The sequence below is a fragment of the Mercurialis annua genome, linkage group LG8, assembly GCF_937616625.2.
Source record: "Mercurialis annua linkage group LG8, ddMerAnnu1.2, whole genome shotgun sequence".
Lineage (NCBI taxonomy): Eukaryota > Viridiplantae > Streptophyta > Magnoliopsida > Malpighiales > Euphorbiaceae > Mercurialis > Mercurialis annua.
Genome location: NC_065577.1, coordinates 8463877 through 8481145, shown reverse-complemented (window position 1 = coordinate 8481145; position 17269 = coordinate 8463877). Strand labels below are relative to the sequence as shown.

At 30.1% G+C, this 17269-nt stretch overlaps 2 protein-coding genes and 1 long non-coding RNA gene across 5 annotated transcripts; 1 reads left to right on the top strand and 2 right to left on the bottom strand.

Moving 5' to 3' along the window:
- The first annotated feature begins 977 nt into the window (after positions 1-977).
- LOC126661248 (uncharacterized) lies at positions 978-2489 on the top strand. The gene is made up of 8 exons (XR_008789745.1): positions 978-1254; positions 1347-1441; positions 1533-1605; positions 1703-1744; positions 1867-1897; positions 1995-2048; positions 2145-2219; positions 2314-2489. It is a non-coding gene; the product is annotated as an uncharacterized LOC126661248 (long non-coding RNA).
- A 44-nt stretch (positions 2490-2533) lies between these two features.
- On the bottom strand, positions 2534-3263 carry LOC126661557 (uncharacterized). The gene is made up of 2 exons (XM_050355412.1): positions 2691-3263; positions 2534-2566 (listed from the first exon to the last, which is right to left on the bottom strand). The coding sequence occupies exons 1-2, from the start codon at positions 3261-3263 to the stop codon at positions 2534-2536; spliced, it is 606 nt and encodes a 201-aa protein (XP_050211369.1).
- Positions 3264-11979: 8716 nt separating this feature from the next.
- LOC126659853 (WAT1-related protein At1g25270-like) lies at positions 11980-16579 on the bottom strand. 3 transcript variants are annotated; one of them, XM_050353173.2, is made up of 7 exons: positions 16208-16577; positions 16050-16112; positions 15819-15935; positions 14766-15018; positions 13319-13477; positions 12673-12824; positions 11980-12335 (listed from the first exon to the last, which is right to left on the bottom strand). In XM_050353173.2, exons 1-7 carry the CDS (start codon positions 16399-16401, stop codon positions 12137-12139), a joined length of 1137 nt encoding a protein of 378 aa, XP_050209130.1. In that variant the 5' UTR covers positions 16402-16577; the 3' UTR covers positions 11980-12136. The 3 variants fall into 3 exon arrangements, with proteins under 3 accessions (XP_050209130.1, XP_050209132.1, XP_055959867.1); XM_050353175.2 differs by lacking the exon at positions 15819-15935 and having other exon boundaries at positions 16208-16579; XM_056103892.1 differs by lacking the exons at positions 15819-15935; positions 16050-16112 and having other exon boundaries at positions 16208-16579.
- Positions 16580-17269: the final 690 nt, after the last annotated feature.

Genomic DNA, 17269 nt, shown 5'->3' with positions numbered 1-17269 from the left:
ATAATTTGGGTCTTTAATTAATAGTTCAATGAAGAATTTAGTCCAAAAAACACACTAAAATAATAGATTTTCAAAAATAAAAGATTATAATTTTATATAACAACTTTTAAAAATTATAATTAAAATAAAATTTCGTATAAAAATCGTAATTATTTTTATAAAATTAATCTTATATAAAAACAGACATCACCAAAAGATTTTTCAAAAAATAAAATAGTCCACGTCTATACAGTCGTGTTAATTAAATTTCTAGATGATGAAGTCTAAGTCAGCAATGTGTAGATTATAAAATAAAACTCTCACCGACCTATATGACAATAAGACAGACGTGTCTGAATTTCTTTTATTTATTTTTTTTTTTTTTTGCCAAAAATAACAATATATAATAATAAGAGAAGAATGGCCACCTCCTGAAAATGATGAACCATTCTTAGACAAGAAAAAGTAAAGTGGACTTTGCGGCTACTAATTGAGCCATCCAAATACACATTCGTTTAACAAATTAAAAAGCAAAACTTGCATAATTTGCTAAACGAACGGTAGAAACAAAAATAAATAAGTAACTTATAGAAAAACCAACTTACCGTCGACAAATAAATGACATAATATAAATATCACCTTAAATTGTAGCAATGCATGATGGAAAATGTCGAAAGCATTCAGAAGACAAATTCGCCAATATAGACCACCTACAAAAAGTACCCAAAGAATAGATAAAAAAAATCCAATTTAAACTTACCTGATAGTTGAGGAGACCCACCAATTGACGCCGGAACGCGAGCATTTGAGGGGCCGCTTATGAGACCCCTCTTATAAAATTTCATGAAAAAATTAAAGATTTATGATAGTAGAAATATTAGTGTTACCAGATATTATATTTAAAGATAAATAAATTAAAAATGGTATGTTATAGTTATAATAGGGTCACCTTATTTATCTAACCTTATCAAATGGTATTTTAGCATCCGGTACATTACATTACACATGGTTCTTGTTCCGGTTTTCAAAAATAGATATCAGTAAAGAATGACCCACTCTAGAACAAGTCCACTATTCATGTCGCAATACTATCGAACTACTACCACTCTCGCCTCGACGCTTTCTATGAGTACTTACTTCTTTCTTTTTCCCGCAAATCTTTTGAATTTTGTTTTAATTTTTATTGCTGTCTAGGGCTAGAAATCAATGAAAGGCCATTGCAGCGCGCGCTTTTGGATTTTCAGAAGCTTTCCGTTACTGATGCTGAATCAAAAGGTATGGACCGCCAAACATTTTCATTTATTTGTTTCAATTTCTGCAAGTTTGTGGTTTAGGTCTAGGGTTGATTTACTGAATTGTTGTTGTAGTGGAGGATTTGAAGACTAAGGAGGTTTTTGTACAGCATGTTGAAATAGTTAGGAACTCAGATGCCATTATTGATGTGTTGCAGTCATTTGTTGTTGTAACTAAGTTTAATTTGTAAGCTTTCTATTCATTATTATTTATTGGTGATTTACAAGTGATTTCGTATTGGATATCCCTCTTTAAAACAGCCCAGTTCTTCTAATGCTGTTGAAGTTATTCCGAAAGGTGATGAAACGAAAGCTAAGGTTGAAAAAAGACACTGTGAGTTCAATACCTCTCCGATCTGTCCCGTTCAATGAAAATAAAATTTGCCTGATAATGTGCATATAATCCAATATGCCAATTGTAATGCCTCCAGAAACAAGAGCAGCTTTTATCCAAGGCGAGACAGAGTCAAGAGGTTAGCTTACTTGAGTTTTGCCTAATTAGTAAAAGATTTAATTTTGACCGGTTTACAATGTCATCATTTGTCTTCGTTGAAATGGGATTGATTGTTTTCTTTTTTCAATCGTCAATTATAAGGTTTACGTGCTGTGTGTGGCATATGATTCAGGTGTGCAACTTGTCCTATTCATCACTTATTAGCTTTCTTTTACTCTTTTCCTTCCCTTTGGTCTGTTATAGTAAAGTTTGATTGCAATTCGCTGCAGGATGACTTGGTTCATGGATGGGGTCTTGACTTTGCTCTTAGAAAATGTGTAGAGGTAAACGACCCACTTTCTCCTCCGCTGATTTACTGCATTCTTAGTGTTTCTTTTTTATGATCAGATTCTTATACTAAGTTAAAGTCTTCTAAACAGCCGGCCCATGAGAAGATAGGAGTTGTGGATTCTCAATGGATAATTTATCAAATTGTTCCCTCGCTCTGGAACCAGGTAAGTAGATACCAGAGGCCTTAGTCAATTATTCTTCCTCTTTATTCCTTCTTAAAACACACTAAACTGATATTTGTATCACTACTTTTGATAGGGTGAATCAAATAATGGAAAGGCTCCATGGCAAGGGGTATGCAAACCACATTTTCTTTTTCATCATTTGCGCTGAATCTTATTTCTGCCTGCTTCTCCCTTTGCATCTATGTTGCATGGAAACAGAAATACTGAAATGAGAAATTTGAAATAGAAAACAGGGAAACTGACAGTTTTTTTACAGGGAAATTTGAAATAGAAAACAGGGAAACTGACAGTTATCAGCCATTCCAATAGGAGATTATGATTTTCCCCTAAAAAAGAATCATGGAGGGCTTTAGACGCTACCTTATGAGCCATCTGATTACACGTCCGATTAACAAATTGAAAGGAACAAGTTGAAAACGATTTTGCTAAACGAGTGGCATCTATTATTACCACCTCAATACTTGAATCGGAATGTGATTTTCCATTAACAGCCTCTATCACATTTTTTGCATCACCTTCAATGAGCACATTTGAATAAGCCATACGCTTGGCCAGCAACAAGCTCTCCAACATAGCAATTGATTCTAAAGCTAATGGTGAAAAAGCACCATATATTTTTTTTGCAAAGCATAGAATTGGACTACCAGAGTAATTAGAACATACCACACCAATAGATCCAACATGATTACTTGAATTTAATGCCGCATCAAAATTCAGCTTGATTGTACCTTGAGGGGGAGGAGTCCAACCAATCTGTTGTGGTACGTTGTTAGCTTGATGTATTAAATTTGAGGCCTCCCCCGCTGAATTACTTGCTTCAAGGAATTCGAGATAATGGCAATTCACTTTTGAAACAATATCTATTGTCGACCAATCTTCACCTTTGAACAAAATGACATTACGTGCCTTCCATAAGTACCATAAGATGAAGGCAAACATTATCAGTTCTGATTTTTTCACATTTTGTTGTAGTTTTGACCACCATTCACCAATTGAAGTAATAGAAGGTATATCAGATCGCATAGAGAGCACTGAGCTAAACCACACACTCCTAAAGAAACACTAAGCTTGTGAGTAGATTACTTAAAGCTGTAAAAAATTATCAAAATTAACAGAACATATTATATGGAAATAAAACAAAACTGAGCAAATTTGTCACAGTATGCACACAAATATGAATTTAAATATAAATGCATAACCTATATAAAAGACATTGACCACACACGATTTCATGCCTTTAAGAGTAATGTAGGCTACATGATCTAATCTCTAGTACAATGTACTATGTAACCCGTACAAATTGTACATCTAGTTATCATTTTAGCTCCCTAAAATAGATTATCTATATAAAATACCCATAATAAATACTATGAAAAAGATGCAAATTTCTTTTAGTTTAATGGCCAAAAAAAGCTCAAACTCTTTATTTATTGTTATTACATCCAAACTTTTTAATTTTTATAACGATATCTAATTTGCATTATTTTGTTGTAATAATATTTAAATTGTACTTTTTATGTGATTTTTTTAAAAAATTTTACCATTTTTCTGAGACTTTTACTATATTATTATACATCAAAATATAATAATAGCCTAATATCTTAATTGAAAACGACAAGTTTAGTCATTAATTTGACTATTACAAATTTAAATATTATTGCAATAAAAAAATACAATTTGGATATTATTGTAAAAATTAAAAGATTTGAATATAATTGCAATAAGTCGTAAAAGTTTGGATTTTTTTACAATTAGGCCATTTTTTTATCATTTAGCAGGGATGATTTCCTAACGTTTTATTTTTTTTGCGATTTAAGACTAATGTTTAAAAATTTACAAAATAAATTTTAATTTTTCAAATTTTTACAAATTGTAGCCTAAACTGTTATCCGGACATTATATACTTATATAGCAGCCTTGCTATTAATATATTAATTTCCAACATTTTAAAATTTTACAAATAAAATTTCTACGTTTCACATTTTTGCAATTTATAGCCCAAAATGATGATAAAATGGCTGGAATTAAAACTTGGGCAATAATTTATAAAAATTAAAAAAATTAGAATTTGTTTTGTAAAATTTTAAACGTTAAAATTAAATTGCTAAAAAAGTAAAATATTAAGACTTGTTTCGCCAATATCCAAAATACATTGATCACCTATCTTAGTAAAATATTGTCCATAACATACACAGCGTTTGAATTATAGCTTATCGTCGTTATCCATGATATATAATTGAGTTAATTAACAGATCATAATTTTTGATCCAAAATTAGGCGAAGTAGAAAATAAGACGAAATATTTTGATACAAAAAAAATTCAATAAACAGAAAAAAATTATAAAAATACACACTTTTCAAAAAGTTTACATTTCATATTTAAAAATGTATAAAAATACAAAATGAATTTTCATTTTTTGCGTATTATATCAAAAATATATCAGAGATGTATTGATGATATATTAAATATGTGTCAAAAATTTATTTTTTTATAGTAAAAAAGAATACATAAATTATGTAATTTTTTTAAAATTTTAAGATACAGTTGAATTTTTTGGACTAAATATTTATTTTTATAAAATTTAGTAATATTTTGGGTAGTTTTGTAAGTATCTTAAATAAAAGCGTTAAATTTCTTTGGCTTTTTTTCTCTGATTATCTGGGTTTTGCAAACCTTTTATCGAATTGTTAAACAAACTTTAAAATTTCTAGACTGACTATCAAATCAGATCATTTTTATTTAATACCCAAACCAGACAAAATAACTTTAGTCGATTCGGTTTAAGTTTTTGATCCAATTCGGGTTTTATCCAGAGGTTGCAGGAATAAGATTTAAATAAAGAAGTCTTTAACAAATAAAGTCAAATGATCCATTTCTATCTTAACAATGAAAAATATCATTTAATCATGTGCTATACACATTTTTGTATATTTCGATATTAATTAATTACTTATTTGATAAATATTTATAATTAAAACTAAAAAATTCAAGATTTTATCATAATTAGTAGTACTATTAATTATTTTATTGATACATAATTAATATAAAATTAATTAAAATTAATATTAAAATTAATTTTATTATTATTATTATTGTTATATTAATTTAACAAAAGAATTACAATAATTGTAAATATTACTAACTTGATGAATTACAATCAATACTATTTATTTAAATAATTGTTGTATGATTTATTTATTTCATAAAATAATATTTCTAAAAGATTAGAATAATATTTTAATAATATTAAAAATTCATTAGTAATTTATTTTAAGAAAATTAGAGTTTTAATTTTATATTAAATAGTAGAAATAAATTATTAAAATTAATTTATTAAGTGTATAAAGTTTAATATAAATCATTATTTTTCACATCTCATGACATCTTAATATGTACTATTATTTTAACACGTGGTCTGCGAGTGCTTCGTAATGTGACACGTCTGTTTTGTAAACTAAGATGTGCGTGCCTCGTAATCGTCTATTTTGTAAAATAAGATGCAGCTAAAGGAAGAAAAAAAAATAGAGAGGAGGTGTTGGTCAAAATATGCGAGCATATTAATTTCAACTTTTAATGGAGTGGACTTTAAATCTAGGTTGTCGAACCCACAAGAATTGCGGATTAAGTGAGAATTATTTTCTAACAGATTTTAATTCGTTTAGCGATAAAAAGAATAATAGATTTAAAGCACAATTAAACAACTAATTGACAATTCAAGTAAACTAAACACTTTAACTAATTCCGCAATTGCAATCAACACAACTAAATTAACTACAATTTTCACAATAAGATAAAGAAGCCTAAGGATCGGTAATCGCTCGTAGGTCATGCATTCAAGGTATGGTCAAATTGGTATGCTACAAAGGCCGAGTCAAGTCTAAAGCGCCATTCCAACTCTCTCGAGCTTCAGAAAACAACAAAACCGCTATTTAACTACCTAATCAATACCGAGCTCACTCTCGTGGCACTAAGCACAACCAAACGGTCAAACAACAATTAATCATCCAACTCAAAGGCCACCTAGATTCCAACCATCTCTCGCGGTGCTATAATCTACACTTTTAATTCAATTAGTCAATCTCATTAAGCATTTCTCAATAAGTTAATCAAGCCCTAAACATGCTCAGGCTAGTTGAACCTAAACGAGCATTAAACAATAGGATTAAAACATGCTTTCTAAACAACTCAATCAACCAATCAACCAATCACTACGATTTCATACCAACCCCCAAATAAAGGGGAAATCATAGCTAACTCAAAACCACATCTAACTAAGAAATAATAAACCATTATAGAGTAAGAACTAGTTACCTTTGTAGAAAACCCAATAACAAGCATTCAATGTAAAGAAAACTTCAACAATAAATGAAACCAAATCCTTAGTTAAAGCTCAAGAATATTCAACAATGGAATAATAACAACTTGAAGATGATGGTTAAAACCCTAGGAACATTCTCTACACAAGGAATAATGCTCTAGCTAAAATTTTGTCTAAAACTTTATTACAAGATAACCCTAAAATGGAGAAAAAATACCTTGTACAGGCTAGACAAAAAGGGAAAATGAACACCTAGTACAAGAGTTGTGTTTGGCTAAATTTGAAAGTGGGCATCAGGTCTTGTCTTGTCTTGAAATTTGAAATCTCAGCTCTTTTTCTACATAGCTCGATCGAGCTCTTCATTTAAAAGGGGGAAGCTCAATCGAGCCCTTCCTCTTTCAAGACTTTTGTTTCTATTTTCATTAGGGGCTCGATCGAGCCCCTCTTCATAAATGGAGGGCTCGATCAAGCCCTTCCTTTTTCCAGCTGTTCTTCGTTCGTTTCTTCGCTCTAAGACTCCGTTTCTTTTCCGATATCCTTCCTTTTTTACGTCAAAAAGACTTTGTAATGCTCCGTTGTTCCTAAAATGGTAACACATATAATAAGCACACAAACATCTCTAAATGGCATAACAAAACGCAACAAAAGCATACGAAAACAACTCTAAAATATAAGTGCATTTTGTACCTATCAGGAGGTAACAAGTTCAATTATAACTTAGATTTTTCGAGGTTCAACCAAATTAGATACAATTGCTTATTTTTTCACACAAGGCAAAACTAAGACAAAATTCATCTGGAAGCCTCTGTAAATATCATTTTTGTTCATGAAACTCTTGTACTATTTGTTTATTCTTCCGATCTCTCTATTTACCTAATTTCAATTTTTATACCATTTTATGCTACTGGAGAAAACAAATTGTAGGATAAAGGACTCGAAAAAACTAAAAAAATGGTATAAAATTAAAAATTAGATAAGTAGAAGGATTGAAAGAATAAAAATAGAGCAAATTACTCTAAATCCACCACATATGTCATAACCACAGTTTGGTACCTTTTAAAAAAATCAAACGATTTGGTACTCTAAATCCCCCACATATGTCATAAAGTTCTCACAGTAGTCATTTGTCTACTGAAGTAAAAGTATCCATGAAATCCAAACCTTACTATTGTATATAACCCTTTGCAGCCAATCTTGCCTTGTATCTCTCAACAGAACCATCTGATTTGTATTTGATGTTACATACCCATTTGCAACCAATAGACTGTTTATCTGAAAGGAGTATTGTTAAAATCCAAGTTTTATTCTGTTCAAGAGCTTGAATCTCAGTTTTCATTGCTTCCTGCCAATAAGTGTGTTTGACTGTTTCCTTATATGTTTTAGGTTCAGTTATAGAAGTTAGGTTCATAAGAAAATGCTTATGAGCCTGGGATATGTTTTTGTAAGAAATGACACTGGCTATAGAATAAGAGGATTATGTTTGTTTAGAAAGAGAGAGTGGTAGGGTGTATTGGTAATTTGAATGATGAGAAAGGAGTGTGGTTGTTCTAGTTGATCTTCTGAGTACAGGAAAATCACTTTCCTAGAATAACTCAGAGGACTGAGCTGAAACAGGTGAGAGTGGTGCATTCCATGGATTATTTAGAATGGTGGTTGATGGTGTGATGTTGGTTTGAGGTAGAACTAAATCATAATTCATGTCAGTTAGGAATGGATGCAGGTTTAGTTTGTTGTACTGAAGGAAAATTATCTTCATAGAATTTGACGTTTCTGTAAACTATCATTTGCTAAGTTTCCAGACAATACACAGTATAACCTTTTGTGTTAGGAGGAATTCCTAGAAAAACACACTTAGTTGCTCTTTTGTCAAACTCACTTCTGTGAACATCAGTAGTTCTAGCTAAGCATAAGCATCCAAATACTTTAATGTCACTTAGTAATGACACTTTATCAAGAAGTAATTGAAAAGGAGGTTTTGTTTGATATAATAGGAGATGGAGTCCTATTAATAAAAAAACACAGCATGTAATACACAATATCCCCAAAAACGACAAAGGTAATGAGGAATGAAACCTGATTGCTCGAGCTACATTGAGTATATGATGTTGTTTCCTTTCAACTGTGCTGTTTTGTTGTGGAGTATAATTAAGTGCAGCTGGTTTGATGCAAAAGACCATGCTTCTGATAAACTTCAGGCCACATGAATTCTGTTCCATTGTCAGACCTTATTGTTTTAACCCTTAGAGTAAAGTGATTCTCACAATAAACAATAATGTTTTCTAAAAGAATTCTGACTTCTGATTTATATTTCAATAAAAAAATCCAAGTATATCTGGAATGATCATCAACAATGGTCAAAATGTATCTATGACCAGTAAGAGAAATAGTTGAAATAGGTCCCCATATGTCCACATGAATCAGCTCTAGAATTCTTGTGGTTACAGTAGAACTAATTGGAAAAGGTAACTTTTTCTGTTTTGCAAAATGATATACATCACATGCATTCTGTACAACAGATTTTATTGAAGGATCTAATGCCTACATAAGCTTGAGTCTTTCAATTGATAAGTGTCCCATTCTGTAATGCCAAATATTTATACTGGTTGTATCATGAGAAGCATAAAACCACTGAATTGCAGCTATTATTAATTGAGATCAGCTGATACATACCATTTTTTTTCATCTGAACCAATCATTCTCCAAGTGTCCATGTCCTAGATGAAGCATGAATCATGATAAAGAATTAAATACATTCTTTTATCATCTGTTAATTTGCTGGCTGATATGAGGTTGAAGTTAAACACAGGTACATAAAGTACATTGTGTAAAATAATATCAGGAGTTAGTTGCACAGAACCAATATGAGTCACTGGTATAAGATGACCATTTGTCAATTTAACATTAACATTATGCACTTCTTTAGAATGTTTAGAAAGATCATATTTGCAAATAATATGATCTGTGGCCCTAGTGTCAAGAATCCATGAATCTCTATAAGTTTTAGAGGAAAAATAACAAGCATGAATAATACCTTGCTCTTCTGTAAAGGTTTAAAAGATGCAGCAAGAGAATTCACATATGATGTATCTTTCTCATTTGTCCTCTTATGGATCAAAGACATCAACTTCTGGCATTGCTCAGGAGTGAATGGAAACACCTTTCCTGTTGTGACATTAGGATCAGCAACATTATTATACACATTATTCAATGTCTCTTCTTAAAAACTCCTCTATTCATAATGGATTTGCCTTCATCAAAATTTCGGAAAATCATATTCTTCATGCTGAACTTGATTTGCATAGCTTGTTTCTCCTTTGTATTTTGGTTGAAAATTTGGTGGATAACCATGTTTTTTATAGCATGAATCCACAGTATGACAATGCCAGCCACAATGAGAATAAATTTTTTGATGTTTTCCATAGGAATTATAAGGAAAACCTCCTCTTTTCATGTGTCCTTTATTGTTATTCATGCCTCCTCTTTCTCTGACATAGCAGAGATTTGATTCATAGTTTGAGTCACTGCATCATCAAAGATCCATTTTCCATAAAAACAATAGAATTAGGAATCTTGATAGCATGTGTTTGAAATCTGTCTCTCATATTGTATAACCATAGAAATTGTTTTGTTAATCTTAGGTAATGGATCCATCATCAAGATCTGTGTTATCACAACAGCAAAAACCTCATTTAATCCTTTTAAAAATCTGATTGCATGATCATTAGAAAAATTAGTCTTCAAAATATTTAATGCACCACAATTGCATTTAGGATCACAAGAACAAACAGACAAACTTCTCAAACTGTTCAATTCATCCTAAAGAGTTCTCAAATTAGTGTAATATTCAATGATTGATAATGAATTATGCTTAAATGTATAAATCTCCTCCTATAAATCTCCAATTCTATATGAATCTCCTTGTGAAAACCTATCTCTTAAATCAGCCCAAATATCCAAAGCACTGTCAAGACATGAAATGCTCTCAGCTATGGAAGGACAAACTGCTCTATATAACAAAGACATCACTAAAGTGTTGCATCTTTCCCACACTGGAAAATAAAAATCATCTGTACTAGGCATCAATATAGATCCATCAACAAACTTATATTTGTTCTTTGAAATTAGAGCCATGCGCATTGATTTATACCATGAGTGATAGTTACCTCCATTCAGAAGATTAGAAACCAAAACTAAAGAACGATTTTCACCTGCATAGACAAAAAATGGGCTAGACATTGATTCCTCTAGTTGATGACTGTGATTTGCCATTGTTATAAGCTTGAACAAAGATTAAAAGCTTAAAAGAAGAAGAAGATAAAAGAGCCTCAAAGCTGTGATACCATAACATAATCTTAGAGAAAGAAAGATTTTATTAATATCTCAAAAGGTAAATTCTCATTACAAAAGAATCAAAATAGCTCGCAGACTATTTATAGAAAAACTTCTAGCTACTAACTAACTGCCAAAAACACATAATACATGTGATTTAGAATGACAATTGTTTACAGCTAATCACAAATCAAAGAAGGATCCAATACTGAGCTAAGAAAAGAGCATGAGATTAGTGTGTTTATGTTGCAATCCAAGTGACAGCTTAATCATCCAATCAATTTCAAGAGAAAGGAATCAATGGTAAGCTGAGAGCAGCAATCTGCTGCAACTAGAAGCATGGGAAGCTTGTATCAGGAGATACCTTGATGCTGAAGTAATGTAGAGCCTATGTTAGTTATCAATAGCCGAGAGTTGCACAATCCCCACCCCATGTTGAGTCAACTCCAACATTTTTTATAGGCTAAACCCATTTTGAGGTCACTAAACTATATAATTTTGGTTTATCAGGTACCTTAACTTCTATTTGGCTTCCTCAGGTACCTAAACTTTCATTTTTTGGTTCATCAGGTCCCTCAACTTCTCTTTGGTTTTCTCAGATCCCTAAACTTTTATTTTTTTGGTTCATTAGATCCTTAAAGGGAGATCCATTTAAGGACTTAATGAAATAAAAAAACAAAAATTTAAGGTTCTAAAGAACCAAAAAACAAAAATTTAGGGATCTGAGAAAACCAAATAAAAGTTGAGCGATCTGATAAACCAAAAAAAATAAAAGTTTAAAGATTTAAGGAAGCTAAATAAAAATTAAAAAAAACTAATGAACAAAAAATATATAATTCAGGGACCTTAAAATAGGTTTAGCCTTTTTTATTAAAAAAAAAGTGGCCATCGATCTATCATATATTACATTAAAATGAAATTTATCTTACCTTATACATTACTTTTCTTTTTCATTTCAAAAATAGTCAAAAATTCTTTATATAATGTAAACAAATTTATTTTACCATTTTATCGTTTTTTTTTTAATTTTTTTTTTGCATAATTTCAGTATCTATTTCTTTGCTACATAAATCATGCTTACATCAGTAAAATCTAAAAAATGGTTTATATGTCATATACCTTCTACTTTTTGATGGCTAAATCTATCTTTTTAAAAAAAAAATTCCTCATCTAGAGATCAAGTCCCTCAAAAATATTTCTTTTTCCTCCCTAAATTTTGTCTATATTTGAATTTCTGATATGAGTTCTCTATGTAGATGACTCGGCTTTAGTAGTAATAGCATTGCCATTGCCATCGCCATGATCATCATCAACAACAACCTTAAGTAGTTCATGATTTGTTGATGAGCTATCTTTTGGCAATAATTTAGCCTTCTCTTTAATCTCTTTATTTTGACCCCAAAGTAGTATGTATAATCCACAAACTATCAGCCCTGCTCCTAGTATGCTGTTCCTTGCACAAAAACAACACATCTCGTGTAAAATAATTCCATCAAGGTACGATTTTCGCATAGTAACCCGAAAAAATAATAATTAAATGTTCTTATATTTTTTACGAATAAATTTTATCGGTTAAGTAAACGAACAAAAAAACTTTATAAAAATGTTTTAAAAAGTACAGAGATTAAGTAAAAAAATAAAAACACCTAGGGACGAAGTAAAGAACAAATGACAAGTATATGAATTTTAGGATAGATTTTGCCTTAAAATAATCAATCATATTTAATAAAAAAATTTAGATGATTAAGGTTATAACTTTCAGTCATAAATTGAATATTGAATACCTTCCCAAGTGAAGTTGTTCTTCTAGCATCAAAGAGCCGGCAATGGCAACAAGCACTAAGCAGAGAGGATTGAAACTAGCGACGAACACTGGCCCTCTCAACGAGACACACCATGCGATTAAGGTCAGTACCACTCCCGAAGTCACAATCCCCTATTTAATAAATCATCAATTCCCATGTTAATATTTTAACAATTTTAAAAAAATCAAGCGCCTATTTAGACTGCATGCTAAATATTAAGTGCATAGTGCAAAAAGCTCCAATATCTAAAAAATGAGTACAACTTAAACCAAAAAAATGACAAAAGTAAAAAATATAGAATACTTTTTGAATGATATATAAGACCTAATATAAATTAGAGAATTCACCAAAATATTGTTCCGGAAAGGCATTTTATTTATACGTGTCATCGAACTTAAAAAAATAAAATTTTACATGTATATCACGTCATGTTAGAAAATATATATGCTCCAAAAAATCCTATTCTATGTTTATGTGATAAAGGGAAGGAGACTTCTCGCTTTTCTGACCTAGCGACCCCTGTTTTTCTCTTTAGTTTCTAAACAAGTCGAGTAAAAATGACAATAAATGTTTTTTTCTTTTTCAAAATAGATGTATTAAAATATAAATTTGAATTTTAACATACCGAATAAGCAGCTGCAAGTAGCCTAAGATTCCAGCCCAACTTCCATTGGCTCCAACTTCGGTCGATGGATAGGGCAAATATAACACTCTGAATAGATCCCATCAAAGACATCAATGCTGCGCTTGAGTAATGATATGGGAATTTCTTGCTCAATTTTGACTACCCACCAAAACAATTTAAATTTAATTACTTTAGTAAATACTCTGTTAGGCCATTAACTGAAAAATGTACAATGCCATTGTTAGAATAAATCTTTAATATTTTCTCAGTCATGGTACCCTTAGTATCAAATTGTACAGAAATTGAATTAATTAGGCTTATCCCCTTAAAAACCCCTCACCTTTTACTCCCAATTTGTTTGCACCCTCACGTTGCAAAACCACCAAATATACCCAAATTACGACCTTTCACTTTCAATTGCACCCTCAAGCATTAAATTGATCTCTTTTCACTTGAAAAAATAGGTTTATTTTTGTTTTAAATAAAATATTAAGTCTTATTTTTAAATATATGCTAAAATTTAAAGTATTGATTTGAACATTTTTTAAGTGAAAAAAGATCAATTTAATGCTTGAGGGTGCAATTGAAAGTGAAAGGTCGTAATTTGGGTATATTTGGTGGTTTTACAACGTGAGGGTGCAAATGAATTGGGGGTAAAAGGTGGGGGGATTTTAAGGGGATAAGCCAATTAATTATAATCAATTTATTCAGAAATGTCAAACTCGTAAATGTCAAACTCGTAAATGAGATCGGGGATATATACGTCCAAAATCAAAGACTATATTTGATCCATAAACTTATTTCGGAAAAAATACTTATATTCTACAAAATTATAAAATGATCATTTCATGGAATTTTTTGTTTCATGAACAAAAATAAAAGATATATAATCATTATCTATTTCTTATCTATTTTATAAATCAAATATAGTCAAGCAGTTTTTTTCAATAATATGGAATGGATAAATGTTTCGCTAATTTTATAATAAAATTAATTTAAGCATTAATGTGTAGGACGACTTCATATAAATCAACTTATCTTATTTCAACAATTTAGTGAATACTTCTTCTTAATAAATTTTATTACATCGATTCATGTATTTTTAGACGCATAAAAATAACTAAAAAATAATAAATATAACTATACTGAAATTAATATAAGATTTTAAATAAAAAAATTAAATATATTTAAATTGATATATTATATTAATTAAAAATATCTTCATGAGTGCTCTTTATATGCTTTGAAAATACATGAATGAATATAATTGATTTTTATTTTAAAGAGTTACAGATTAAATTGTCAAAATAATCCACGAGTTTGATTATTTGAGCTGGACCACAAATTTAAGGACCGAAACAACTCTGAATTCTAATTAATTTCTTCATTGATTACTATGTCCAAATTTAGGAAGTAAATTGTAATTTAATCCTTCTATAAAACTCACCTGAATAATGAGCCACATTCCAAAGCAGACGCAACTAGCAAATGCCAAGCAAGAACCAATTATATGATGGCTAGTACTGTTATCTTTGTGAAGCTGAGTATGATTTTTATGTTTCAAAAGATCAACATTTGTTGACCAAATTTTGATCTCCACACCTTTGTAGAAAGTAAAAACCATAGCCCCACCTATTCCTATTAGTATTCCAAATACCTTTGCCTTGTCTGTTGTTGTCCCTAATCTCACTTTCTCCAACCTGACAAAAATGAAAACTAAAAATTACCACTCTAATAGGTAAAAAAAGTTATAAAATAATTAAGACTTAACGCATATTTGGTTCCTATGTTATCACACTTTTAACGATCAAGTCTCCTTACTGAAAACGTCCCCATTGGATGCTTACACTATCAATTTCATCCAAATTAACGTCTATGGAAACACATTGTGTTCGTCTCTAATGGAAATGAATATTTGTTAGTACAGTGACTCAATCGTTAAAAGTGTGGCAGTGCAGGAACTCAGATATGCGTTATGCACAACAATTAATATCATCTTAGGTTAAAATTAGGGTTAAATATTTTTACGGTTATCAAACTATTAATTTTATAAAACAATTATCAACATTCGACTAAATACATTTTAATAAACTAACATTTTTTTTCTAACAATGGGAGGTTATTCAATCAATTCATGTCAGAATTTATCTATGTGACAATCCGGCGGTCTAGTGATACATTAAATCTGTTAGTCAATTGGCATATTGACAATCCATCAACAATTAATGTTGGTAAAACTTAATCTGTTTGGTCAAATAACATCTCTCTACTTTTAACAGAAAGAATATTGGGTTACCAAAATATTATAAACTAAAAATTAACCTGAAATTCACTTGTAAGAGAATTTTAGTTATTTTAAATACCTAAAAGTTGAAAGGAACATATTAATTATTAAAATTTAGTGAAAAAAGTTCAATTTTAATCAGTCTCATCGAAATGATAGTAATTATCCGTAGATTATGTATTAATCCAAACCAATAATTATATATATAAAGTGTACCCGAAAGAGGTTGCCAAGATTAATGTAACAGCGGGACAAAGATTAGTTATAGCAACGGAAAATGTTGCAGATGTCAATACCAAGCTTTCCACGTACAAATTCTGGGCCAAAGTTGCCCTAATCATAAAAAAAATTGGATATAAACATAAATATATATCATATCATATACTAAAATTAAAGATAATTTGTGTATAAACTATGACATAGTAGATAAATACAGTAAAATCTTACCCAAATAACCCACAAAAAAACGCTTCAACGATGATAACCCAGGTAAGTTTTGTTAAATACTTCCTATATCAGGTAAAAAAACTTATAAATCATTTAATAAAAAAGGAATATAATTTATTTGAAGACAAACAATTATTAAATAATTAATAATTAATTACCTTTCAAAGATGAGAGCGAGCGGTACAGTAAATGCAGCAGAAAGAATGGAACGATAAGCAACAAGAACTCTCATATTCATCCCATCATTTGCAGCAAGTTTGTAAAATATATTCATTCCGGTGAGTATAAATTGTACTAAAATCATTAAAATCACTGGTTTTAAACCATGCACCGTTTCTAATAAATGCCTCATTTTGCTTTTTTTTCAATACAAACCCTAAAAGAGATGAAGGTTTAGTATAAATAGCTGCCTTCGTTAAATTTTTTTGGTGTTTTTAAAAGAACTGCGAAGTTTTGTGAGGTTTTTGGAATTTTTAAACTTGTAGTGTGATGAATAAATTCATCAAGAAAAATGTGATGAATAAGAATTGTTAATCAGCCAGATATTTTGGACGTAAATCTTTGAATAAGTTGCTAAACTATTTGAGAATATATAGGCAGGCTGGTACAGTGGCAATATGGTGAATAAATCGATATTTTTAACGGTTCCAAAAGGGGTAATTTTTATTAATGGTCCCTTAATTTTATTCTTTCGCACTTTTATTAATGGCCCCTTAACTTTAGTCTCTCTCGCACTAATAGTCCCTAAATTTTGATCTGTTATATTTTCTCTCAATTTCTATTTTATATCAGTATTGTCTCTAACGTTGTTGCGGCTCTATTTTTGTCATAATTAATGACGCCGTCTAAAAGCTAAATAATATATGTTCGCAGGAAAATTATATTTTATTCAAACTTTTGAATTTATTAATTGGAAACTGTTCAAATTAGATATTTTAACCGAGATTAATCAAAGAATCTCATAGGACTTTGAAGTAACGATTAACACTATTTATTACGAAAATTAAACTAAATGTTAAGTAAAGCAAACGAGATTAATATTAAAATTATTGTTAAATTAGAAGATAAATATTTTGAGATAAAAAGCATAAATTTTGATTTTTATTTGATTGATTTGAATGATGAAATAATTTAAAACTTGCTCTCCGCTATTTAAAGTGAGAAAATCCCTTAAATCCTAAATAGAACACTATTCCTAATAAGAAAAACATTCGTAATGA

Bases quoted from the DNA above. Each gene is read 5' to 3' on its own strand.
- LOC126661557 (XM_050355412.1), bottom strand. From the start codon at position 3,263: ATGCGATCTGATATACCTTCTATTACTTCAATTGGTGAATGGTGGTCA. The intron at 2,567-2,690 runs GTAATAATAGAT...ATTCTTTTTTAG, and splicing joins CCGATTCAAGTATTGAGGTG to GGGAAAATCATAATCTCCTA.
- LOC126659853 (XM_050353173.2), bottom strand. From the start codon at position 16,401: ATGAGGCATTTATTAGAAACGGTGCATGGTTTAAAACCAGTGATTTTA. The intron at 15,019-15,818 runs GTACACTTTATA...CATTTTTGTCAG, and splicing joins ATCTTGGCAACCTCTTTCGG to GTTGGAGAAAGTGAGATTAG. The intron at 12,336-12,672 runs GTATTCAATATT...TGCAAGGAACAG, and splicing joins GAACAACTTCACTTGGGAAG to CATACTAGGAGCAGGGCTGA.